We start from the raw sequence: 26,483 nt of genomic DNA, 5'->3' as shown, positions 1-26,483 counted from the left end.
GGAAAACATAGTAACAGAGGATAGTAATACAGACATAGCAATAGAGAGGATTATATAAAAAGATGGCAGGAAAACATAAAACATGAGTACAAATATAGTAATATATAAATTTATAACTGAGTTTTTGATTCCATTGCTGCACTAATTTTCTCTCTCCTATTCTTTCTTGCAACTTATAGCTGATGTTAAGCTTGGCATTGGCTGATACAAAGTTCCAGAAAACCAAAGCAAGAAAGAAAGAAAGAAAGAAAAAAAGCACAGCTGCAAGAAAAATGTAATAGGGGAAACAAATGGACAATAACTCCAAATAACAGCCAAAACTTGGGATTTTACATTATTAAAACAATAGCAGAGCAGAAACATCAAAAGAAAAAAGAGCCGATAGGAACCACCCAGAAGAAGAGAACACTGGAAGGGAAGGAGACAAAGAGAAATAATACATAGTGAGCTGAGCCACTTTACTTCTGTGAGGGCAGAAAAGAGTTTGGAAGAAGAAACAAAAAAAATTCACAAGTAAAATCCTAGCAAATCTGAAGCATTTATGATAACTCATATGTTGATAAGCAGTGAAATATAACAAAGAGAAACAATTCATACTTATACAGTGATCAAGTGCTGAAGCAATAGCTCCCCTTCTGCTCGAGGTCAGAGAGGATCCTGGAGCCCAGGCCAAAAATCAGCCACACTCAGCAATAGCAGCATAAGGGAAAATGGAAATTCTGTGTCAGAAAGCAGGGTGAGGACTTGAGGTCCACAACAATAACTCTTCATGACCCAACTTTTCATAAGTGCAGACTTCATAGTTAACAGAATGATTGCCAGCAGTAGGAAAAAGACGTGGGAAAATGGTTGAGAGAGCAGCAAATGTCCATCTATTTCCTGATCCTGAAAAAGTAAAGTGTGAGGAGAAAGAGAAGCAGCATCTATCTACACAGACAACACACCACACTGAGAAGATTTAGTCTCATTTATGGATGTTCTTCAGCTGCAAGAATTCCCCTATGGCAAGCAGGGTCCAGCAGATGGATACAGGATACCCCTCACCAATCCACCAGGCTTCTAAGTCCATGGGCTGCATGAGTGGGGCTTCCCCATCCCAAAGCACTCCAGGGATCCCAGATCACCAAACGATTTTGAATCATACACCAAGTCCAGGCAGAGCTCCTGTCACCAATGATGTCTCATGGGCTGCTGTATGCCACTAATGCACCAGCTTGGCATCAGGATGACCCAGAAATGAGAGCTCTTTTTCCACCTTTGAACTAACTATTTGGTGTACCTTGAAGTGATAAGGCACCATTTAACCCAAAATATTTTTGTGAAAGCTGTACATGTAAGATTCTCGAGAATATACTTTGAAAAGTGCTCTTATCAGACTCCTTGAAAAACTTACATTCTCTTTTTTTCTTCCCTAGATTCAAATCCACAAGCATCCATGGGCTAAAAAGCTGAATCTCTGTATCAGAGCTCACTGTCTTTACCCTTCCCCACCCGACTGGCAGTTTAACTTTTACTCAAAAACAGTTGTTTCATATACTAAGGGAAAAGGCCACAGAGTCTTTCTGAACATAAACCTTTTTCAACTGAGAGCTTTGTGTGTTAAATTCAAAACTGAATACAGTCAACATGCAATCATTGTCACCAATACCAAGGAAAAAAGGCAAAATATTTTTACTTAACTGCTTATTTATCATGTTCTATTAAAATGATCTAGCAAGACCTCTTTCTGACTTGGCTGGAAAAACTCACACATCCTGGCCAAGTTTTCATAATGACCTCAATTACATGAATTCAATCTAGTAATAAAAAGAAAAACTAAATTAACTTTTGTCAGTTGCTCACAGGTCCATCCCTTAAAGCAGAGCAAAAGTCAGACTGCTGACCGTGCCTGCTGAAGACCAAACTTCCTGTAAAAACGATGCACTTGGTTTCCTGAAAGGAAACAAAGCATAAGCTGCCCAAACAATACATAAGAAAGCTCTGATATCTGAGCCACACAGTTACAAATCTGTCCTGTTAGAAAAATACAGTGCCACATCAGTGACCAACAGCAACAAGTGCAAAAATTCAGAGAAACACATGCATTAACTCAATGGGAAAGCATCAGATTAGTTGAAAAAATAGATAAATTGTTTTAATGGGATGAAATAACCTTTAAAGCATTTTTCTTTCATTCCACAACTGAGCTAAAATTCTGATTCTCCACTCTGTTCATGAAACAAGATATAATTCCCTATGAAATAGCTATGCCCAAATGATATTAACAGTAAAATACTAGTTTTTATCTCTAACATGCAGATAGGGATTATTCTCATTCCAGCATGTTTAAAAGCATTCAACATTACCTATGGAAATATTTTCCTTCTCTATTAAAAATAGTTCTCTCAACTTACAAAACTATGCAATTTGACCCACTGAAGTTTATTTGGTTCATCTTTTGGTTAAAATATTTTTAAGTAGCATTTAAATTTGAATTAGCTCCATGCCTGGAATCAGTGCTTCTTGCAACACAGTTGTTTTGTTTTGTTTTGTTTTAAAACCTTTTGGTTTTTTGTTTAGAAGACATACTTCTCTTTTTTCATAGAAAAAAAAAATCCTTCTGCACTAATCACAGTTCCTTTTTTTTAAATGGAGTGCAGATATAGCAATGAAACCTGTGCTGTGTCAGTAATAACCGCAATACTGAAAAATGTCCATTGATACGTTTTAAAAACATTTTATTATACGTTTTTACAATAAGCTGAAGGATTTCAAGAGAATAAACAGCATTTTAAGTGAAAGCATTAGAATTTAGCTACTTTTTTTTGCCCTTTCACAGTTTAAGAGCTTTAAAAAGTCTCAGCTGAGACAGCAAGCTTCTCTTACCCACAAATACCCAATGTACAGCGCAGCAACCACATCAAACACAACCCACCTTCCCTTGCTGCTTATGCAAGCCTTCAGCCACACAAAAGCATTCCCAGCATCATCAGCAACAGCAGCACCTGCCCAGGCTGATTAGAGGTGAGCTAAACTGCTCCTCCATCCCCCTGTGCTGTGCAGCCTTTCCCTACCTGGCAAACACCACAGCCTCACTTGCATTTTTTGGCCCCAAACAATAAAACTTAGCAAACCACTCAAACAATTGCTACGGGGGCAGAACTACACAGTTTCGAATACCACCATATCCACTCTTCTGGAGATCTCTGGCAATCTGCCATTTTATCTGCCATTTGGAATTAATTCCTGTGCCCTTTTCTTTCATGTTCCTTGAGTACAACTGGCTAAATTTTACTGTGCCATAACATTTTCTGAGGCTGCTAGACTAACAAATCACCATGGAATATTTCCCTACTACCTTTTATTTAATTAGCATTACGATAATTTAGCCAAAATTCCCTGTTTCTGTAAAGTGCAGTACAGAGAAGCCAACCTACTCAAAAATCACCAACATTTTATTTTTAAATACATCCTTTTTACTGGCTTCCCCAGTTTTCAGACTTTAACTTTCTGCTTTTGTCAGTAGCTACAAACTAAGACCGGGTTAATTTTTTTTATTTTATGAAAATTTAAATCTCACATAATCACATGGCTCTAGAAGCTGAGTTTCGTAGTGTGTTGTAAAATTTAACAGCTAGGGGTTTTGCCTGAATTGCACAGTATCTTTACAAAATTCACTATTAGGTCTCCAATAGTCAGATTACTCATGCTAACACAAAAAGGCTCATTGCTACTTAAAAACCAGATTAAATGTTGATGTTAACACGCAGATGCTGAAACAGGCTTGTACTGAAGCAGCTTAAAATACTTTCAGTCAACCTCTAAGCACAACCTCACTGTCGCTGCTTACAGGTTTGCTATTGTATTAGAGAAGGAAGCAGGGAAACAAAGGACTGTTCAAGCAAGCAAACAGACAAACAAACAAAAATAAGAAAAGGGGGCACTAGACAAAATTATGCAAACAAAAAAGAGAAAAATGGCTTGGCATCAGAATTATTATAGGAATGGGTCAGTCTTTTCTTTATCCTTTTACTTTAGAAAGGCAAATATGGGAAAGAGGATACAGAATAATTTATTAAAAATGGGAGCAGACCTTCAGCATTCTTTCAACTTTGATTCCACCATATCACTTATACACACCCTTTACCTTCTTCCAAAATTACCCTAAATTCTAAGGAGTTTTTTTAAAAATCAATAGTTTGAAGTGCCATTGCATTATAGCCATAGTGAAATGCACTTCTACCCATAAGTTTTGAAAGTAAAGTGTATTTTCTATCAAAACCTTCCCCGTGCTTTCAAGCAAGTCTTCTCTCCTTTTCTATAAGGACCTGCTTCAAAAAAATTCAACAAAATATAAATAATGAGAGCTGAACTTCTTGCCCTCTTCCAACTATCACAACAGAATTCCTGGATGGATGCTGATTTGATTACAAACAAAAGCTATTGCCAGGTTATTTTCTCTTGTTCAAGGTGGGAGCATAGCACAGCAATGGGATCTCACTGTTCTTCTGAAAATGCTAGAGTAGCAGATGTTCTATAATAACACAAACAGTCAAAACCAAATAGTGATTTACTTAAAATTGAGTTTGTCAACTAAACTGTAAGAAAAAGATTCCTCAGACATAACACTATGCTACAAATGAGAATCAGAAAATCAAGCAAACCAAGAAGTATATCAAGTAACAGTCAGAGGAGTGGAACAAGAAGAGGAGTGGATAAAAACCAGACACCTTTTACTAGAATTACTCCTTTAAAAAGTGTTCTGAGTTGTTTTTTTCCCTTCCATATTTCCAAAGTTAAACACTGTCTTATTTGTTGTAAATACAAAACTCACACCAGTTGCAAGTTTCCAGGATTTGATCCAGCAGAGAACAGCTTACAGAAGGGCTGTGCCAAAGACTCTCACAGAGCAGGGAGACCTTACAGCTGCTTCAGCTGCCTTAATGTACACTGTCAGTTATTTCATAGCGTGATTAGCATACAGTCCCACTGAATGATCTATCTACTGCTGGATAAAAATATTTACCACTACTGATTTTACATTATAAATATGACAGTGACTCATCACTAAAAGGTCATCACACAGTAAAAAGAATATATATATATTGGAGTAGGGAAATACTTCACAAAGTCATAGTTACAAAGTGCGAAATACTAAATGAGATGGTGTAATTTGATAAAGTCACCTATAAGAAAACTACATGTACACTATCCAAGATTATCTCTGTATCCTGCCTCACCATCCAAATATTTTTCTGTATCACCTCTGTGAAAAACTGAGGTTGATCCCTCAGACAAGTTTTTCCAGGCAGGTTAATCCCAAATCTTCTCACCAAAACTTATTTTTCTTTAATTCTGGAATTCAAGCAAAAGAGTATTGTTCACCGATCTCCCGTATTCCTGAATTGTACAGACCTAAAGGACGCTCTGTTCTGGTTTGACACTGCTCTTACAGCCAGTTCTAGTCAGCACAATAATCTCTCATTGCTTTTCTGTCAAAATGTGAATTTTATTTTAACTTGCAACTTATGGAATACAGTCAAAATATGCACCTGTCCTATTGAAGAAAGGAGACTGGGAAAGGTAGATGCCTTCTAACTGGCTAAGAGGTTTTATTTTTGAAGAAGTTCTTCCAAGTTACCCATACCTGAAAACAGGCTTGACCCTGATCTCCAAAAAATGGGCAATAGTTTATGCTGTCTCTCAGTAGCAAAAACTTGCCCTGAAGGTCAAATCTGACTCATAGGCCATTTTTTATAGGTTTGCCTAACTCTTTTCTCTACTTGACTTGTCTCAAAAGTAAACTTCTTAATATTTTATACAAACATTATACAACCTTAAGTTTGAGTTATAAATCAATAAAACTCATTTAAACATGAGGAACCTTTGCAACAGAAAATAGTCTCTCAGCTGAAATTCTGCTGTAGTTAACATCAGCATTGCTAAATTTTCTCCAAACAAGTGTCATAATATTTATAGTTCAAAGAGAAAACATGATAATTGAGAGAATAGAATAGAATAGAATAGAATAGAATAGAATAGAATAGAATAGAATAGAATAGAATAGAATTTGAAGGAAGAAAGTTTTACAAGTAAAATTTAAGCCTCTAAAAATCATGGGTCCAGACAAACTCAGAATTTGAAAACTTATTCTAGTAGGTTGTATGAGTTTGCATTTTATAATCACAAACTTCAAGAGCAGTCTCCACACAAAAATGTTTCTCACACACCAGAACACTACAGTTCACTCACAAAGAGTTAAGGCTCAGGTAGCAAACAATCAACCATTCTCTTAAATCAAACCTCAATATATGTGGAAGCCTACTTTGCTAGTAAAATTATTTTAAAAAGTTGTTATTAGAAATAGCCTGAGTGACCACAGCTGTTTGACATTTTAATGTTTTTCAAAAGGCTCCTTGGGTTTGGATTATGAAGAATTTTTTAAGGGAAAACAGAAAACCACACCAAAACAAGACACCAGTAGGTCATAGGCTCCTGTTTCTCCTGGTCTTTTATAAAAATACCTTCAAGGAAAGGTACTTGTGGGTTCTTTTGCACTATAGATATCATATTATCAGAATGCATAGGAAGTAAGCAGTATTCAGACCTCCCTTTCCTCTATGTAGCTATATAAAGAAGAAAAATGTTTAACTGCGATTACTTAGCTAAGGCTTGTCCTGTGACCACAAGTCCCTCTCCCCCCTTTAACTTTTTTATCAGTAAATAAAAAAAAAAAAAAACATTTTAAACTATTTTGACTCCTTAATTTTGAAGAACTCATTTCATTATTTTGATGTAAACACAATATACAGTACTGCCTTTGAGCTGTATAAACCTACACCATGCTTTCACACCAGTGACAGCAAATACAAAATTAAATCTAAAATGAGAAAAAAAGAACTTTTGCCATGGTTTAAGTTCATGACATTTTTGCCAGCAGACAGGTTCCTCAAAGTATGTCTTAGATAATGAGACTTTCTTACACTTTGTAATTTAGTGTTTTCTTCACTAAATATGGATAACTAAATACTGTTAGTACTGAAAGCATAAGAGTAAAACCACATTGACTCATTGGCTTGGTAGTATAATATATCACATAGAATGAAGTCAAGAGTTTTATTATTCCTCCTCTTTAAGGAACTACAAACATATTCTACTTTTTTCTCTATAAGAGGAAATAATCAGAAAAATAATACAACTATTCTTTCCCATATAGGCACAACAGCATGATTAATTCTGAGACAGTACCAATACAACACAGGAAAATATTCTGAATTTAAGATACAATTTACTTCAGGCCCAAACACAGCAAGCACAGTAATCTTCAAGTCACTTGAAGAATTTCACCTTTGTCTGGTACTGATGATTACTGCCATCCAAACTTCCTCAGCCTCAGACCATAAATTCAGATAACATTTTGAGAGTCACAAGTAAAATAAAACAGAAACTAAAAGGCTCCAAGTAATTCTGGCTATTAGTGATATGCAGAATACATACTCCTATCTCATGGCCATCTGGAACAGTTTAAACTCTGTGAAGTCTGACTACTGTTCTGTAAATGGATCAACAACAGCAAGAAGTTTATTTCTTGACATGGAGTGACAACAGAGTATACAAATTGCTCATCTACCTCAGTCCATTAGCTGCATTGCCTTACAGCATGCAATGCAGAGTTGAAGGGAAGAGGATATACAGAAAACACGTACACCTGGCAGTAGCTCGGTGTACAAGGGACTACTACAGCAACACTCAGGTCATTTCACAGTGACTTCTGTAAACACAGAAACACCAGGATCAGTTAGGTTGGAAAAGACTTCTGAGATCATTGAGTCCAACTTACGAGAGAACACCACCATGTCAACTAGAACATGGCACTAAGTGCCATGTCCAGTCTTTCCTTAAATATCTCCAGGGATGGTAACTCCACTGCCTCCCTGGGAAACATCTGATCTTCCTTTCCGTGAAGAAATTCCTCCTGATGACCAACCAGAACCTCCCCTGGTGCAGCTTGAGACCATGTTTGCTTGTCCTGGGAGAAGAGACCAACTCCCACCTGGCCACAACCTCCTTTCAGGCAGGTGTAGAGAGTGATAAGGTCTCCCCTGAGTCTCCTTTTTTCCAGGCTAACACCAAAGACCCAGTCAGATTCTGAAGACTGTAACTATAATGGTACAGCTACCGGTGAAAATCCCTCTCTACCCAGGAGAGGGTAAAGTGAAGATCAAAGGGAAAGGCTTCTATTGTGCAACTCACCAGGCCCCTCAATAGGCCTGAGAAGGTTTTCGAAGACTTTTGGAGCAGCTGTAGTAAAAGAACTGCCAGGTCTGGGGAGAAACAGAAGCAACACAGGCTAGTTCTGTGCTGGGGAGAGGATTAGAAAATCTCTGGGAGAGATGTTCTCAGGGAGGACCTCTTCACATCTACTAGCCAGATTTGTCAAAGATTAACCTTTTTTTAAAGAGGTTTCTAAATATCAAATACTGTACTGCTGTATAAATATTGAACTGATTAAGTTTTGTTCATTCATAGGTTAACAGATTTTTATACCTGGGTCTATTTGGAACACTGTACATAAATCACTTCTTTAACTAATAGAATACACCTTTCAAACCCAGTAATATATTTTGAATAATTTCCATTAATCTATTCTGCACAATTTCTGTAGTCACACACTGTTATGCTGCAAGACTGTATTTGTCATACTTTCTAACTTTGAAAAGAACCATTTAAGTTAACTCAAGCATTTTGCACTATTTTATAGACAGAATAAACAGGATCATCCAAAATCACAGTAATTGTAAGATGACTGTGCATCATAGAAAAGTCAAGAAAAGATATCTGGATTAATATCAAATGAAACAGACTTCTAACAGCAGATTAGCTACTTCTTGTTGGGAAAAAAAAAAAAAAAAAAACAAACACAAACATCATAACAAACTACAGATATCACTCACTTAGCCAGAAAAAGAAAGGAATTTCCAAACCTTAAAATTAAATAAATAATCAAGTAAAGTGAAAATGTCAACATAAAATACAGAAAACAAAAAGATAAAAATATTTAGGTTTTTACTCCAGAAGAATATAATAAATAAAATAGTGGCCACAAGACCATGTAAAATTGATCCCCACAGAGCTGAAAGAAGCATCCCTTTTTCTGAAGAACCACTCTTGTCAGGAAGGCGTTTCATGGAGGAGAAAGAGACAATTGAAGCTAGAAAATGATGGATAGCAATGACCTTTCTATCTGTAAAACATGGGCATATTTTAGGTATTTAATCTTCAGAATTGGATTATTATTAATCAATTATTCATGACAATTTGAATCTATGGTAGATGTTTTTTGTTTTCTTAAATATCACATAGCTAAGCTTCTGCTGGAGAACTGGAAAGGAGATTAAATCCTCACAAGCAAATAGTGTTCAAGACTGGCATTTTATTCCCTCCTAAACATTCCCTTCTCTGCACAGCAACACACATTGAAGATAACCTAGTGCCCTCTGCAAAAATCCTGCCTAAGTATTCTAAAATCCATCTTTATAGCCTTTTTTTCCCTAAGAGGGGAAAAAAATCCCATACCTCTTCCAGAGAACAAAGAAGAGCATTGTAGTAACACCGAACAGCAAAAACTGCCATGGCTTCATTCCTATAGCCACAGGTTACCCTGCTGCATGTTTAACTTGCACTACTCACTTGCCAACAGTGAGTGATAACAGAAGCAAAACCACTTCATTATAGGCCACCAGACCATACAATGAAAATAAGCAGAAGGTGTTTGCAGATATTTTAAATGCACTGCCAAAAAAGATAGCAGATGGAGTTATTCTAAGGCTCTTTTGAAAAGCAGAACCCCTACAGTTAGAAACAATATAAAAAATATGTATGGTCTGTGAAGAGAAGGGAACAGGTACCAACATTTTCTAGAAGAATAACTACACTGAAAAATATGTGTCTTCCCAGCTGAGGGAACCACTATGGAAAGACTCTCCTTTACTCAGGTTCTAAAATTCAAGGATATGGATAGCAGTTGCCACCTTATGATGACTAAAGCCAATTTTACACACATCAAGCCACCAAGGATTTGGCTGTTCTCAAATACTCTGTTAAAAAAGTACACATTATTCCTAGTCTAACTGAACTTCCTGACATTATATTTAGCTCTCCCTTTGTCTTGCTGTAGTTGAAGAATTGTCTTAACAAATTTCTGTTTGTTGTGGCATGCTTCTTAGGGACTAGGCAAAGCCCCTCTTTATTCCCTTTGTTAACACCAAGCAGATTGAATTCCAGGAGGTTTTCCACAACATGGCATATTTTCAACTACTCCAGTCATTCCTGAGATATTTGTGGTTCTCCCCTGACCCTCCTCCAACTGAACAGTTTTCCAGTAACAGTTATGCAACTGTATTAACAATTAATACAGAAAGTTAATACAACTGCTTCCTTCTTATGCAGCCCTTCATTGTTTATATGCCAGGATACAGTAATCTTTTGATTCTCAAACTCTCTTCAGAAATAATAAATTCTTTGGTTGAGGCTTCCCATAAGATCAACCATTTACCCAGGATATTATGAACATTTTCATTAATGGGGAGAAGGGATGCTCCAAAGGAGGTAGGGAAAAGGCTAATCTGGAGGAAATCTCTGGAGGTTAAAAGAGGGAGCTTGAAAAAAAGACCAAAAGGGCAAAGCAAGGTGAACGTAAAATATCTTACTGTGGAAAACAGGGGCAGTGTTTTAGTTTATTGATGTTGCCTGGTAAACTGAGTTCACAAGTGCAAATGAGAAATCATACATAATGAAGTCATTAGAGGGGCTCTAACACTGGACTTCGTTGTTAGTGTGCCAGTAAATCTGACTGATTAATCTAATTCCATATAACAGCAGGATAAAACAGCTGCAAACAAGGAAAACCTTGGAAATTAAATGCTGGAAACATTTATAAAGTAAAAGCTAATGCTAAGACAAATGGAGTATGTATCAAGTGTGGGGATGGAAAACAATCTGTATGGGAAAAAAAGCAACTGAATCATTAGGATTGTGTGGAACAGTTGTGAAGTATGCGCTGTCTAAAACAATTTTTAGAAAGAGTTTTAAAATATACTGTAATAATCAAAACTGTTAATTTCCAACCTCAAACATCTTTCAATGTACAACAGTCTGTGAACTTTACTTTGGTGGGGTAATAGATCTGGTTGATTCAAGATCATTTTGAGTGACAATACTTTTTTTTTTTACATGAAATACCCAAGTAGTATTTATGATAAGAAAGTTTATGTTTGCTGCCCTTGCTCTAGTTTTCCAACTTGGCTACGAGGTATATTGAGTTGTAAAACTTCTGCAAACTACAAAATGTCTAACTGGTCAAGCACTGTTCCGCAATTTTTAAAAGGAGAACATACTCATAAGCCTCGCACCCCAAAAAAAAAAAAAACCAAAAAGAAACTGCTTTGATTTCATCATTTTTGTTTCTTCCATCTAGAAAATTTTAAACTCAAGGTTATCTGAAGCAAGGAGGGGTTTGCATCACAGCATCTAATCATAATAAAGCCTCTACTACACACTTATTAAGACTGAGTGTTTTAGAAACTTACAGCTTTCAGCTAAACTTGCTTTCCACAAAGTCTGAGTGCTACTCTGACTCAAAGTCAGAGTAAAGCTACTTGTGACTCCAGGATGGGGACAGTCATGCACACTGGAACATTTTATCCTATCTTCCTCCTTTTCCTTTTTTTTTTTTTTTTAATTTTAAATTCAGCAGCAACTAACCCTTCCATCACAGAGATATAACTATGTATAATCATCAAGTCACTTTACCAGGGATTTCCACTATCTGCTACAATTCTACTATATGTTGAAAAAAAAGTATCATTTCTTCACTCTCCCCAGTGCAGCCACTGCAATATGTCTTGGAGGTGAACAGATTAGAGGATGCACAGAATCACTCTACAGTCCTCAAGGGTTTGGGAATAAGGAAATTTCTAGGAAGAGGGAATGAGAAGGAGGCTATTCCAAAAGCAGAAGATGCTATACACACCTTACAAATAAGCAAAAAGCAATTGCTTGTCCAGGGACAGTTAGGTTTAAAACAATAATCTTTTGGAATGAAGTAAATCTTCAGTAAACTCTCAAGCCGTGTAGAAAAATTCTCCCTGATTCTAGCCCTTTAAAAATTATTTTAAATGATCAGATTTAAATATAATTATTTTAAATCATCAGATTTAAATATCTGACATGGTAAATTCAAGTTTCCGGTAAAGGATCGAGATATTCAATACATTAGAGGTGTAAGTATTTGCTGGGATTAATTATTTAGGAAAAAAAAAAAAAATTAACTAAGATTTGAAAATAATTTCAAATGCTAACACAAAGTTCCAGAGAAGATAAATGTATAGATAAGACTAAAAACAACTAAGCAAAATAACAAAACAAATGAAAAAAAAACCTAAAAAGAAACAGATAACTGCAGCAAAAAATCACCAGTTTTGACAACAGCAGGTTTTAGAAATATGAATTTACCCCACTGTCAACAGTATAGTGTGCATTGTAAAGAAAGACTAAGGCTGAAATGTGTGATTAGACAAGCTCAAGAGAGCTGGAGCACCATTCTGCATTTAGTCCATTTTATTTCTGAATACACCCAATAATTAGAGAATAGTTCCTCATGCTGCCCCTCCCTTGAGCAACTAATGTTCAAGCATTCACAGAATTTTAGAGCATTACAGAGTATTACCTCTGGCAGTTGACAGAAATATTTTTGCCTTAAGAGGGTACAATGAATAGCATATGATATTCAATCCAAGACAGGAAAATAGGAATGATCTTGCATACTTTTTTTAAGTTTTAAAGCATACAGGACATACACTAGGAATGTGGACCTGTAAAAACTAATTTAAAAACTCCACGGTTCCATAGCATGGGTGTACTACTTCAGGACTCAAAACCCTTATAAAACTTACACCTGACCAGTACTCAGTGCATCTGGAAGCAACTGCTCTCAGCATAGTTTACTCTGCTGCTTATATATATGCATTACCTGGGAAATTGAGGGTGATGACACCTAGCACAGCTGCATACATGCAGTACTAACTATTGTACTATTAATGAGAAGAATGTAACACTAAGGCTTTAAAAGCTTAGATGCTACAGAGGTCTATACCATACTGCACCACTCGAATCCCACCTTTCTTTATACTTGTTGCTTATGCATGCTGACAGGAGTCAATCTGGGAAATAAATTCAGTAGATGTGCATTACAGTTGCAAGACAATTGCATTTGACACACATTTAACAGAGTCAACAGGCAGTATCCCATTACACTGTGAAAGCAAGCCTCAGTGGCAGCAATTTGTTCTGGAAATACTTACTTCTGATGAGGTCACCATCAGTGCGATTTCCCCAGATGGACTGGTCTTGTATCTCTGCTTGTATACTTTGATTACTGGAAGGCTGGTTTATGTCTTTATCTCCTGCTACAGCAGTCTCTTGGTCAGTTTTTCCTAAGTCAAAAGAAATTTCAAAATATTAATTTCTACAGTATTTTTTCTCTATGTGGGCAAAACTAATTTTGAAAATTAAAAGTAAGATGGCATAAATTATAACTTGTCTTAGCATTCCCCTTTGTTTCCTTCGAATTAACTTCCAATAAAGTTGATTTTCCATTTGTTTTCTGGCCTAGATCAATATAATTTCTCGTTAAGAAAGACTTTTAGTCATGTTGTATCCAACTGTGCAAAATAATACTCAGCAACTCATCAGCTTCTGTAACAAATTATATTTTTTTGGGGGGTAGGGTGTTTTCTTATTTAGTCACCTTCCATAACATTTCCATATAAAAATTTTAATAGCTTTGTCACACAAAAAACCATTATTTTCTACTCACATACATGTGGCTCTGGCACATACAAGCTATGGTAATTTCACAAAATTTTGTTCTCTATTTTTTATAAATAAACACATGATCAAAGACAAATACAGTTGAAACTTCAAAAGTGACTAGCACAAAAATTCAGAAAAATTATTATACCACAATTACCTATTTTTTGTTGAAAAAAAAAAAAAACTTTTAAAAAGCCACTGCTGATTAAAAGTAGCCATTTACCCAATAATGAAAAGAAAAAGTATTTCTTCTCTCCAAGTATACATAAGATGCAGGGAAAATTCCCCAGTAAGGTTATTTGAGGGATTCTTCAGCTTATTTCACAATGCAACAGATGTTGTTTCGTTGATGTTGCCAGTTATCACAAGGAGACCATAATTTCCTCAAACCAAGACAAGTGACAGTTTTCATCTTCACTGTCATTAATGTTTTAATAGTCAAATCTGCACACACAAATCTTTCTGTTCTTGATACAGATTTTTCCTACTGGCACTCAAAGAAACATCTCTAAATCTGGATTTACTTTGTTCATTATTCACAGCAACAGATAATCAGTTTATATCACTTACTCAAGGGATCTGTAAAACACTAAATGTTTTCAGTCTCATGTATTTTTTTTTAGTATATTTACAACATTTAATATTTACAGTGAACCCAGATGAGCAACTGCTGAAAAGTCTGTTAACTCTATTTATTTGTTTCAAACAAATACGTTTATAAATCCTGTATTATAGTTTCATACACTGTATCCTCTAGTAACGCAATTATTCTAGTCCTGAGACACAGAAAAATCACTTTTTGCTACTGTGACATAGTAAAGGCTAGTTTCTTATGTAACCCACAGCACTTTGATTTTAAACCCTAACTTTCTGCCTTTGTTATCCACCCTATTAAACTGAGGCACTGGACATCACTCAAAATAATACATGCCATCTTGTGTGTATAGTAGCATATGCCTTCAAGCACTGCTGCTCCCCTTCTATCAATTTCCACCCCTGAAATGTCTCACCTCCGTGGTACTTTGCTCTCAGTCCTCCCTCCCATCAACAACTTGTCAGTATTTCCTCGAGCCCATCCTGAGAGGAACTGTTTCAGTGGGATTGGTCTAGTTATTGAAATTAATGGGAAGATATTGACTTTAATGAGTTTTGCCCTTTGCCCTGATGACTTAATCTTATCTAGATACTCATCCTTTTAACATTAAAAAAAACCCCAAAAAGCCAAAACAACAACAACAAAAAAACAAGAAACCAAATTAAAAAAAAAAAACAAAACCAAAACCAACAACAACAAACCAAAATACAGAGTTTTTCAACCCCTTTGACAGACATCAGATACAAATTATTTGTGCCTGTGTCTATCAAATAAAAAGTGGCTGCATTGAAGTATGATGATTTAGCCTGTGCAGTTAAGTATTAGGTGCAAATATGTTTCAAAAGTGTTTGAAAAATGTTCTGGAATAAACTGAATAAAAATACGCAGTGTCCTGATAGAGCTAGTGTAAAAACACTCTGCTTTCCACAAACACTAAGCTTAAATGAGCTGTTTTATGAGATTTGGCTCTTTAATTACTTTCCTACAGTGACAACACCAAAATTATAATATGTACCCAGTAGTACTAGTACAGACTCAGAGAGCAGCTGTATACAATGCTCGCATATAGGATATGACTTTGCAGAACCTTATTATTTCATGTAGTAAACAATGAATGGCTATAAGGAAACAATAATGTCAATATTATGGGGCCCTTAGTGCTCTAGATTACATTTTTATCTAAGAAATCTGAAGGAGTGCAGAATACAATCAGTCATCATTATTCATATGAATTTATTTTTCATCCCTCTTCTTGTTTTCAGTCCAGTATTTTTTTCTCTTTTTTTCTTCTCATTGTCTAGGCTGTATGTGTACTTTTCATGTGCACTTTTATTATTCTAGCTGGATATAGTAAATGACCAGTCAAGACCATATAAACAATAGTAGAAGTTAACAAGAAAAAAGAAGCACCATTGAAAAGTTAAACAGAAACAATGTTGCAATTGAGCAGCAAACAATCTTGCTAGGGAGTTCAAAACAATTAACATTAATTATCTCTTTGATCTATTGAATTCACATGAAGACTTCTCTGTAAATGCACATAACAGAAACCTACACCATTAAACACATTAAGTATCCTATTTTGCACTCCAGAATTACCCACTGGAGCAGCTCATCCTGATAGATGCTGCTCTGTGGTGTGGTGAGCTCACCCTGGGCAGCAGCACCTAAGGACCACACAGCTTCTCCTCCCTTCCCCAGCCCCCAGCAGGACAAGGGGAGAGAACAGAAAGACCCAAGAGAAGAAACTTATGTGTCAAGATATAGTTTAATAAGTGAAGAAAAGAGGAAGGAAAAGTAAATCAGGAGATGCAAAGGCAACCACTCACCATCTCCCACAAGTAGACTGATGCCCAAGCTAGTCTCTAAGCAATGGCTACCTCCCCTAAAACCTGAGCATGACATTCTGTGACATGGAATAGCCCTCTTGTCAACCTGAGCCAGCTGCCTGGATCGTGTCCCCTCCCAGTCCCATGCCTACCTGCAGTCTAGTCACTGGAGAGAAAAGTGGGAAAAGAGAAAACCTTGACTGATGCTGTGCAAGTGCTGCTCAGCAATAGCTCACCCACTGGTGAGCTATCAACCTTGCTTGAGTCACTGATCCCAAACACAGCACCACAGGGGTTGCTATGAAGAAAATTACCCTCATCACACCCAGACTTAGTTCAATGGGGCTTTAGAAATAGTAGACCTTATGATCTCTTTTATATATTTGAGCATTTTTTCATAAATTGCTTCTGGTGCATCGGACTACTGAAAACAGACACACACTGGTGTCTTGATTCAGTTGCTTTTTCTTGAATATGTACCATGTCTCAGTTTTTGTACAAAGGAATTTATTAATTATTCCCATATAACAAACAGTTGATAATGGGATCATATTTTCTTTTTTTTTTTTTTGTAATATTAGAGGTGCCACTACAATATACCAATTGCAACAAATCACATATGAACATAGCCTCAAGACCATTCCTGGCTTTTGTTGATGCCATTACTTTTATGTTAGGTACCTAAGAATTTTCAGTAGTTTATGAAGAATCAACACAAAGACAGTTCTCTGACAGAAATACTAATGACTAGATCTGGTCATAGAAAAGCATGACTTTTTTCCGCTGCATCTTCAAGTAAGTTTGTAACACTTTTCTGTTTCAATCAAGCTTACCCTTAAGAATTCTTTCTGTAAGACTTCCTTAGTATTTTAGCTTCTGCTTCCTTTAGCACACCCTTCCACTCTCATGTGGCTAACCTCCAATACTGACAGTCAAGAAAAAAAGAGATGCTCTTCTTAACAGTTCAAATAATGGAAAGAAAAGACTCATTATGTTCTGAGTCTGGCAGAGCTAAAGTATAAATCCAATCTCTCTTCAAAACCACAGTAAGTTACTCTAGGTCATGTCACAAAAGCAACACAGACTTCTTACCTACCACAGTTCAGCCCCAAACCAGCAACTTGTGTGGCTCTGTACTTCCCCTAAACTAACAGCAGTGCCAGGGCTGAAAAGCTTCTAGTCAAAAGCCCCAGGGAGTGACACCCACACAGAACACCCTATGATTTATCCAGAAGGTAAGTATAGGCAGAAACTCTGCTTGTCCAGGGACTAATGCAAGTTTAAGATTTAAATAGTAAGAGATACGACATGCTCACAAAGTATAGAGTTGAGATGGCTAAAAGCCAAATCATACCTATGATACAGACAACTGGTAAGCCACTTAGTGAAAAAAATTAAAATTTTAATCACATCTCAAAGTTACTGCTTCATTAAATAAGTGAATAAACTGAATTACTGCTTTTTTCTCTATGGAATTACGAAAAACATATAAATAATTTATATATTTTACCATAATTTAGTTATATTTATTTTTAAATTGCACAGCAATACACATATTCCATAGCATAGAAATCTGCTTTCACCTTTAAGACTATTGCAATATTGATTGTTAACTTTTGTTCTAGTTTGGAGAATGCCTCTGGTTACACACACTCCTTTGCAACATGACAAATACATTCTGCAAGACTCCACCAACTGAATAATGTCAGCAGTCTGGATTAGCAACAACACTACTATTACAGCAGCCCCATCAAAAAGTAAACTTAACAAATAGTCAGACCTGTCAAGAAAGACCCATGTATATTAGGCAAAACAGGTATACAGGGCAATCTCCCTGGATTCCTTCCAATTCTGCATCCTATGGCATTGGAAAGTTGTTGGAACATATGTCAAACTAATTCCTGAAAAATTCCTAGACAAACACAGTGAATAATCTCTCTTTTCAGAGCTACATTTGTGCATCTTTCTCTGTACTGTAAAGCATATTAAGTGAAGATGAAATTTACACACAAAACTGATAGAAAAAGATAGCTAATGAATGTGTATTTGCAAGACACACCTCAAAGAGCTCAAGTCTGAAAAATAACCAACTTTTTTTCTCCAAGCATTTGTCCATTCGTACATTCACATACCAGCTGCCCCCAAGAGCCCCACCACATCTTGTTCAGAAATGGGTCTCTGTGATTTCATACATCTGCTATCATGTATCATGAAGTATGTAACATACACAAAACAAAAATGGAAACAAGTGCCCCCATTAAGTGCGTGTCCTCAGAGTTGGACTGGCAGCTGATTTCTGTTCATTAGATGACACATAACCTTATATACTGACTCAGCATCGCTTCCAAGAATGTGAATCACTACAATGCATGATTAGCAAAATGACAAACTGGACTTGAGAAACAGGTTTAGAGTTTGTCTATAAAATTTAGGAGCTTGTATATGAAATTAATTTAATGAATGCTGCTGCAACAACCAAAGCCTTTGCCGCTATGACACATTCATTTTTTGTTCACCAGCAATGTGGTGGACTGCTCCAAATAGCATGTAAAGAAAAAAAACAAACCAGCTGGTGGGAGAAGATTCTAGAAACCTGAGTGCCTCATTCTCATCAAGGAGAGAGAAATAAGCAAAATGGACTGGCACAGTGATCACTGATCTCCAAAAATGCAATCACAAACAGTCCAACAGTTTTATTACATAGGGGCAAAGGAAAGATTTGGAAGCATGGGGCAAAGTTACTTAGACAGCTAAATCTGACCTAATTCTTGGGATGAACCATCAGAAGGCTTGAGTTTTTCCTACAACAAGCAGATGCAGATTTAAAATAAATGTGCCAGGTTCAAATCATCCAAAATGAAATTTTGTCCTTCAAAGGAAAGAGCAATTACAAAAGGAAATAATTGCCACAAAACATAAACACAAACACATAAGTAGATCTATGAGGAATAAAAAAAGTCAAAGAACATTCCCAAAAGGAAATATAACAATCGGTTCTCTGTCTCAAGCCTACAATTGGGAGGGATTGAGGAGCATGTGGCAAACACTACATTTCTAACACTTCCTTTGTTCATTAATAACCTTGCTGGCAAGGAACCAGTAAGGATGCTACTTCCTGCTGAAAATTCACTGTTCACAACAATAGCACAAAGAAACCCTGATAAAACCACATTTCACAGTGTAATCATTAACAGTAATGCCTACCATCTACTTCATGAAATGCCTAAAACTTTCAGGCACCTTATAGAACAAATAAATTCAACAATTTGTGTAACAGAACGCCTACTCCAGCATTTACCTGAAACAATCTCATTTCATTAAGGACATCTAATTAATACTGGTAGTCCACAAGTTATGGAGTTAGAAGACTCCAATTAGATGTTTGATTGCTTTAAAACAAAAATAACAAAAAAACTTATTTTGCATTCATTTAGTTTCAGTGGTTTTCATTTAAGTATCTTGTGGCAACTTTCAATGGCTTCAGAAGTGCCACAGAAAAAAAAAAGTTTCTTAAAATTAGAGCAATTTAACTGAGCGATTTTTTGGAAAACTCTTACAAAGAATTTTCCAGGTGCAAGCTATGGAATAACTATGAAAGCACTAGAAGTTTGACAGTCATGAACAAATTTGAGTCACGATAAATTAAAAATGAACAGCAATGTGCAAATAGATATTCTGCATTATTTTAAGTATTAAAAAGGTCAAATACAGAAGTGAAGCCTTTTCACAAATAATCATACTAATTATACAGTCAGTTATGCATGTATGTCATTCAACCAAAGAAGTTTCACATGTATACAAAACCAGTTTCATGGAAGTGCTAAGCAATACTTGGCAGCTATGGCTGAATTAGCAATGGCTAATAAAACTGGGCCTGTACAGTGAAAGAGTTAACTTTAAGAATATTCCATGTAATACATGTTCTAAGGGCTTTCTACTTTGAACTAGTTCTCAGATATAATCTTAAAGATTCAAGGCTTACTAGTGGCTGGAGTGTATTAGGCACATTCCTGCAGCTTTCACATTATTTTGAGCAAAAGGAATCCCATCCAGGTCACTCCCTAGGATCACTTCACAATGCAAATCAAAGTAGAAGTGAACAGATTTACTTCAAAACTGCATGGCTGATCCAAATAAAAAAAGTAGGATAACACACTCATTGCTGAATGTTACTTACTAGGGAAAAAAAAAAGAAGAAAAAAAAGAAAAAAGTGTTTAAAGCAAAGAGAAATCTAACTTCTGAGAGTCCAGAGCTGAATTTAAGAAGAATTACTGTGATATAAAATAAACCTGTGATGTAAGATGGAACAAAAATATTTCAAACTTGATATAAGATCTTTACAGTCAACTCTATGAAATACAAGTCTATCACACCCATGAGGGCATGAATCACTAGACTGGAATGGTATGCACGTGAAACTGAAAGCAGACATATGCTTTCATGACAAACTAAGAGTCAGACATCTATTAACCAAAGTCTTAGATATTTTAGTCAGTAATATTAAATAAATGCCTCAGTACTGGCACACAGCAATGAAACAAATTAATACAGATTCTCTCAACTCTTGTCAGATAGCAAGAGGGAATAAAATTGTAGAGGAAATGTTTGGTAAGTTTGAGCAATCTGAGTACACTGGTTAACCGTTAAAATAAAAATATATTACTCATAACACTGAGGCATTGCTGGTAAAGTGGAATAATTGTTGTGATAGCAATCACTGTTGCCTCAAGAATGTCCAAACATTCCCTGCATTAAGTCTTTTGTCACAATCTCATCTAGCCATCAGATTCCTTTCGTGCTCCTCATCATGAAAACAGTTAAGCAACGAAAACATGAAGATTGGAATCACATTCTTGAAGAGGAGTACTTTGTACATTTTCTGAATGAAAGTATTAGCTGTTGTATATGGTTTCTTGAGATACCAAATCAGAGCTGCATCTCCATCCATCAACAGTGAGATGATTTGCACCAGAGAGAACAGTCACTTATAGAATCTGATCCTTGATATTTCTACTAGATTTCTCCATCCTCCCACCCATTAAAATAAAAAATTCTAGTGAATTTCCATCATCTAAAGATCTATTATAGTGAAATTATCAGTCTCAATTTTGTAATAAGTTGTTAATTATTATAATTACTGTTTTTATTTTCTTTCTTAATTGAGAAAGCTAAATATTATTCCTTCGTTATTTTAGGTTACAGTTAGTTACCAAAAAGCAAAGATAAAAGCATTCCAAATAATTTATAGATGAAAGTCCTGAATTTCTCTCTTGTATTCCATATATTGGAATACAATATTTGGTTTATTCAAATGCAGAGGATTTTTTTTTTAAAAAAAAAGCATACCCATAGTCCAGGCAATAATCACACCATAATTTTGAATAAATGAAACATTTTCCTTAAAGCAGAGAGTCCAATGGTCATAAATTACAACATTCCTTCCTCAGGGACATTATTTTGGTATCTATGAGTTGGGAAATACATGATCACAATCAAATGGAAGTGGTCTGAGCAGAGACATGGCACTATTCACTGAGTACATCACACAAGTAGATGTAATCATAATTTGATTCCAAGGTTCATGAGCTAAGGGAAGAAAGAAGGCATCACTAGGATCTTGAACAAGGGTGCACAAGCAGAGCTACACTTTTGGAAGGATGTGGGAGAAATTAACCTGTTTGCAGAAATTAGATTAAACCTTCTTCCTTGCAGTGTGTCTCTTAGAGCAGCAGACCACACTGACATAGATAATGATTTAAAGACTGAAGATGAATTGTGACATTACCACAGAAGAAGATGCCATGATTTCATTTGCTGTCTCTCACACCACACTGTGGATGGGTGGCATCCAGTTTCTCACTGATATTTATGCATTTATTCAAAAATGAACTAACAAGGAAGAACAGTGACAGGGGATATGTTGAGAGAGCATATTGGTTAAAATAACACAGAAAAATTATTTTAAATTGTGAAAGCCAGAGCATACCACATCTGTAGGCCAAACTTTGCCTCAGCCAAGTTTTCATCATGTCCAAAACTGATGAATATTCCTGCATACTGCCTAAGTTTTATTAAGTTTGCCTGATCTTTAATTACATTATGGGATAGCTATTTTTGAATATTCAAATTCAACTGAAGTTTCTTTTCCTTTCATGGAAAAATACAGTTAATCTTCAGCATCTGGATGTGTACGATAGCAAGCAAAAGGAACACTTTGTGTTCCTGGATTTCTTGATGATATCTCGCAGAACTACAGAAGAGGAAAAGTTTGTTCCCAGGACAAGGTATCTATATCAGTTAAACATATACAAGGCATGTTAAAATGTGCTGTTACAAATGAGAAATTCCTTCTCATTAGAAGGCACTTAGTACTTTATTATACATACAAGATAAGTAATCTTTTCCTGATTAAGGAATCTTTAATTCTAGGTCAACCCAGATTTCAGGTACCTCACTGTAAATATATGAAGTCATTATAGGTCAATAATACGAATTTCAATCAAAGCTTTTAAAATTATCACCAAATTCTTGAGAAGTCAGTGTAATTCTGGATGTTCCAGGGCAGAATAGAAGGATAGGGGCTGTTGAAAGCCCCAGACATACTATCTTAGCTTTTCAGTCCTGGAATATCTGAATTACCTTAGCCTGTAACCACACACCACAAAGCTGACAACAGAAATGCTGGAATATAGACTGGAAATGTTATGAACTCACCTTTTCCTCTTTCCACCCCCACTTCCCCAACAAACTTAGACTAGAAAAAAGCAACAAATATCCACATTAAAAATCCATATTATCCTTAAATCTAAGTTCCTTAGAATAAAAATAATGTATTTGAATGCTGAATTCTGCTTTATGTGAACTCTATATAAGCTTTAAAATTGAGCATGTGCCTTGATAGGTGTGGCCAGTGAACAAACCATAATCATAATGCTTGTTTGTACCTTACTGATCCCTCAGAAAGCTGTGAGGTTTAATGGTGTCATTTGTATTTTCTGCACATTACTTGTCAGGGACAGATCAGTATTTGTTTCCTTGCTTTTCATTAAAAAAAAAAAAGCATGATTTACAATCATACATAGGACTTTCACTTCATAGTGAACCCTCAGTCTGAAGTGGTACAGTGAGAATGAGACCACTTCCATGCTAGTTAGTTCACTGACTTACCACTTCAGTAACTTTGATGTATGGCCTACATGCAGAATTTAACCAGTGTGGCCAGTTGACCACATGACAAATAAAAACAACACGCTGAAAATAAACACATATCACAGGTACTGATGGTTCTGGCAAAAATATGATTCTAGCAGTTCAGTTCCGTATGCCTGATCTTCTGCATTTAATCTCTTTTATTATTATTTTTTACTGTTTAGAAGTTATGAGTCATACTCTAGAACAAAAAAAAAAAAAAAAAACACAAAACCCATCCAACAATAAGATAAATATAAGCCAACTTGCTATTCCCCCTTGCCAAAACATTTTTTACTTAGCTACAGATACTTTCTGGTTTCTGAAACAAGTCTTCAGCTTTGATTACACATAGCTATTGATTTTCATAGTAACAAAAACAAGACTGCGTTTTTAATTCACAGTTGCACAACTGCATTACCAGGCTCTGCTCCAGTTAACCAGTTATGAATAAAGTTACAGTTCTTGAACAAGATTATTTGTCTGTTTTTCAGAGACTTTTTAAACTCCTGTCAGAATTCTGGAAAATCGTGGCTGTAAATAAATAAACAAAGAAAAGTCTCATCTTCACAGACCAGGACTTGACAGGCAAGCATACTTCCCAATTTTGAGGATAAACTAAAATATACTTTGTCAGACTTCTCTACATGAAGGTGATCAGAGTATCAGTGTATTTTGTTCAAAAGCAAATAAGACATACCTTAAATAATTTATCTTTAAGATGAACATACTTTTAAACAACCTTTTGAACAGCTGATATGAAACAAGTTATATTCTCAGAGTGATTTTAGCTGCAGCATCACAGAGTAATCTAAGAAAAAAACAGCAAAGTGACTTCCACCCTGAACAAGGCTATCACTATTCGATCAAACTTCCATAATTTACTTCAAGACCTGGAAGGACAGCTTTACAGGAAATAATTTCTAAGCACAAACACAAAACTGAGAAAAACAAAAGCGATTTTTAAGGAGCAACATCTGCCTCTGAATGACTGCAGTTTTTCAAGTACTGAAAATCAGGGCTGAGAGCAGCACATCTTTTCCTTACTTTTTTTTTTTAAATTTTGTTAATTTTTCATGGGAATTTTGGGTTAAAACAATAAAATGGTGAAGCGAAAGTGCTACAGAGATACACTACAGAGGGGAGGGGCAAAAAAAGAGGGGTTAAAACCCACTAGTCAAATCAGTAAATGTATCCTTCAAGTATAACGCGCAACAATTACAGAGAAACTTTAAAGCAACTTACCTCGAGGGAGAGAGATCAAAGAGCTGTTTTCAGTCGGAGCTTGCTCTGGCCCTCCAGGCCCCGGAGGAAGAGGTTCTCTCACTTGGGACATCTGCCAGCTCTCTCGCCAAGTAACAGAGAGCCTGCACCCCTCTCCAACAAAACTAACACGCGACCCTGAAGGAACAAGCAAATGAAAGGACTCGTTAATGTATTTTACGCGGAAAACTCACGGCTCGGGGCGAGGGACCGAAGAGGGACAGTAGGGAAGCGGCACCAACTTTCCGGCGCGGCGGCGGCGGTCGCGCCCCCCGCCCCCTGCAGCGAGCACCCGCGGGGCCGGGGGGCGGGAGCGGCCGCGGGGGTGGCCGGGGGGGCCCGTCGGCCGCGGCGGAGCCGGCCGGCAACGCGGCGCGCCTACCTCCGCATTTCCTCCGCTCCGCCCGGCCCTGCGCCGCGCCCCGGCCGCGGAGCCTCCGCGCCGCTCTCGCCCCGCCGCCGCCCGGCCCGGCAGCCGCCTCCCCTCACGCCGCGCCGCCCGCCCCGCAGCCGCGGGCCTTCCCCCGGCCGTGGCGTGCACGGCCTGGCACTCACACCCGCTGTCCCCCCGCCGCCACAGTCACTCCTTCTCCATCATTTCCGGACAATGAAACATCCCGCTCCGGCTGGCGGCGGCTGCGGCTCGGGGCGGCGGTTGTGCAGCTCCCGTCGCCCGCCAGCCACGGGCTCGCGGGCTGGGCTGGGCTGGGCTGGGCTGCGCGGGGCCGGCCGGCCGCGGGGCGCCGCGCTGCCCCCAGCCAGGCCTCCAGCCATGGAAATTCCCCCGGGAGACCATAACCCGTCAGACAGAAGTAGGCAAGAAGGGAAAAAAAAAAAACCACCAAAACCCAGGAGAATGTGAAAGGGAGGCTTTCCAGGCCGGGCAGGGTGTGCAGCTGCGGCGCTGGCAGCGGCGCGGGGCACGCTGCGCGGCGCCGCCGCTGGCTCCCGAGCTGGCCGCCGTGTCACGGATCGCCCGCCACCGGTTGCGCCTCGGAGCGGCACGTGGGGCGCCGCAGGGCCCCGGCCTCTCGGCACCCTCCGCCGGTCCTGCTGCCCCTGCGACCTTTCTACCCCTGCCTCTGACTGGTAACACGCACGAATATCCATTGAAAGGACCTCACAGCGGGCACACAGAAATACTCAAACACGAAGAATAGAGCAAGCAGTTTTCAAAAGTAGAAACCTTAAGTGCAAACTATTTCCTCTGCTACCCTCTGCCAAGCAGTGTTACCTGGACTTTCTCCATGTAGGAAATAACACTTCTTTCTCATGGCACAGTCTGATGTGCTCATCAGTCTTATGCTCTGTTCTTGCCCACGACATAGGGTACTGCAATTATTGCTCACACATGTGCTGGTGTCCATAAACTATATGCTTTGCCTTGCTTATGGGAACACAGTATGTCACCTTTGTCAACTGAAGTGTGTCCAGGTTTAAAATGTATTTTCCTTAAAATTTACAAGCAGATTATTTTACTATGGTTTAGTAAATATGCTAGTTTTACTATTATGTCTCACGACAGTGAGATATTTAGGTTTAATTTTTGAGAAACAAAAGTAGGAATATAAAATAAACATGTTAGACTACCAGCATCCCAACATGTGAGACTGTAGCTGATAGATATTTATTTTGATCTCACACATGCTAAGCAATATGCTCCGTTTTTAAGCATTAAATTCCTAAAGTTTAGCCTTTCCCTGACATGCTTGCAAAATAACCAGGATGAAGTGTAAATACCTGACTAGGAGCCAGT

The 26,483-nt window shown here is 37.4% G+C and overlaps 1 protein-coding gene across 3 annotated transcripts in view; it reads right to left on the bottom strand.

Moving 5' to 3' along the window:
• The window catches only part of MDFIC (MyoD family inhibitor domain containing), a 51,048-nt gene extending 25,178 nt beyond the window's left edge, over positions 1 to 25,870 (bottom strand). Inside the window, exons 1-3 of one of the 3 annotated variants that reach the window (XM_059847132.1) lie at positions 25,570 to 25,870; positions 24,710 to 24,865; positions 13,341 to 13,472 (exon numbers count right to left, since the gene is read on the bottom strand). In XM_059847132.1, the coding sequence (XP_059703115.1) occupies positions 13,341 to 13,472; positions 24,710 to 24,865; positions 25,570 to 25,837 (556 nt within the window). In that variant the 5' untranslated portion in view covers positions 25,838 to 25,870. Of the gene's footprint in view, positions 1 to 13,340; positions 13,473 to 24,709; positions 24,866 to 24,969; positions 25,053 to 25,109; positions 25,186 to 25,569 lie in introns of those variants that run through there. The other 2 variants (XM_059847133.1, XM_059847134.1) reach the window with 2 other exon arrangements.
• Positions 25,871 to 26,483: the final 613 nt, after the last annotated feature.

This window comes from Haemorhous mexicanus, chromosome 5 (genome assembly GCF_027477595.1).
Source record: "Haemorhous mexicanus isolate bHaeMex1 chromosome 5, bHaeMex1.pri, whole genome shotgun sequence".
NCBI lineage: Eukaryota > Metazoa > Chordata > Aves > Passeriformes > Fringillidae > Haemorhous > Haemorhous mexicanus.
This window is presented reverse-complemented; position numbering and strand designations above follow the sequence as displayed.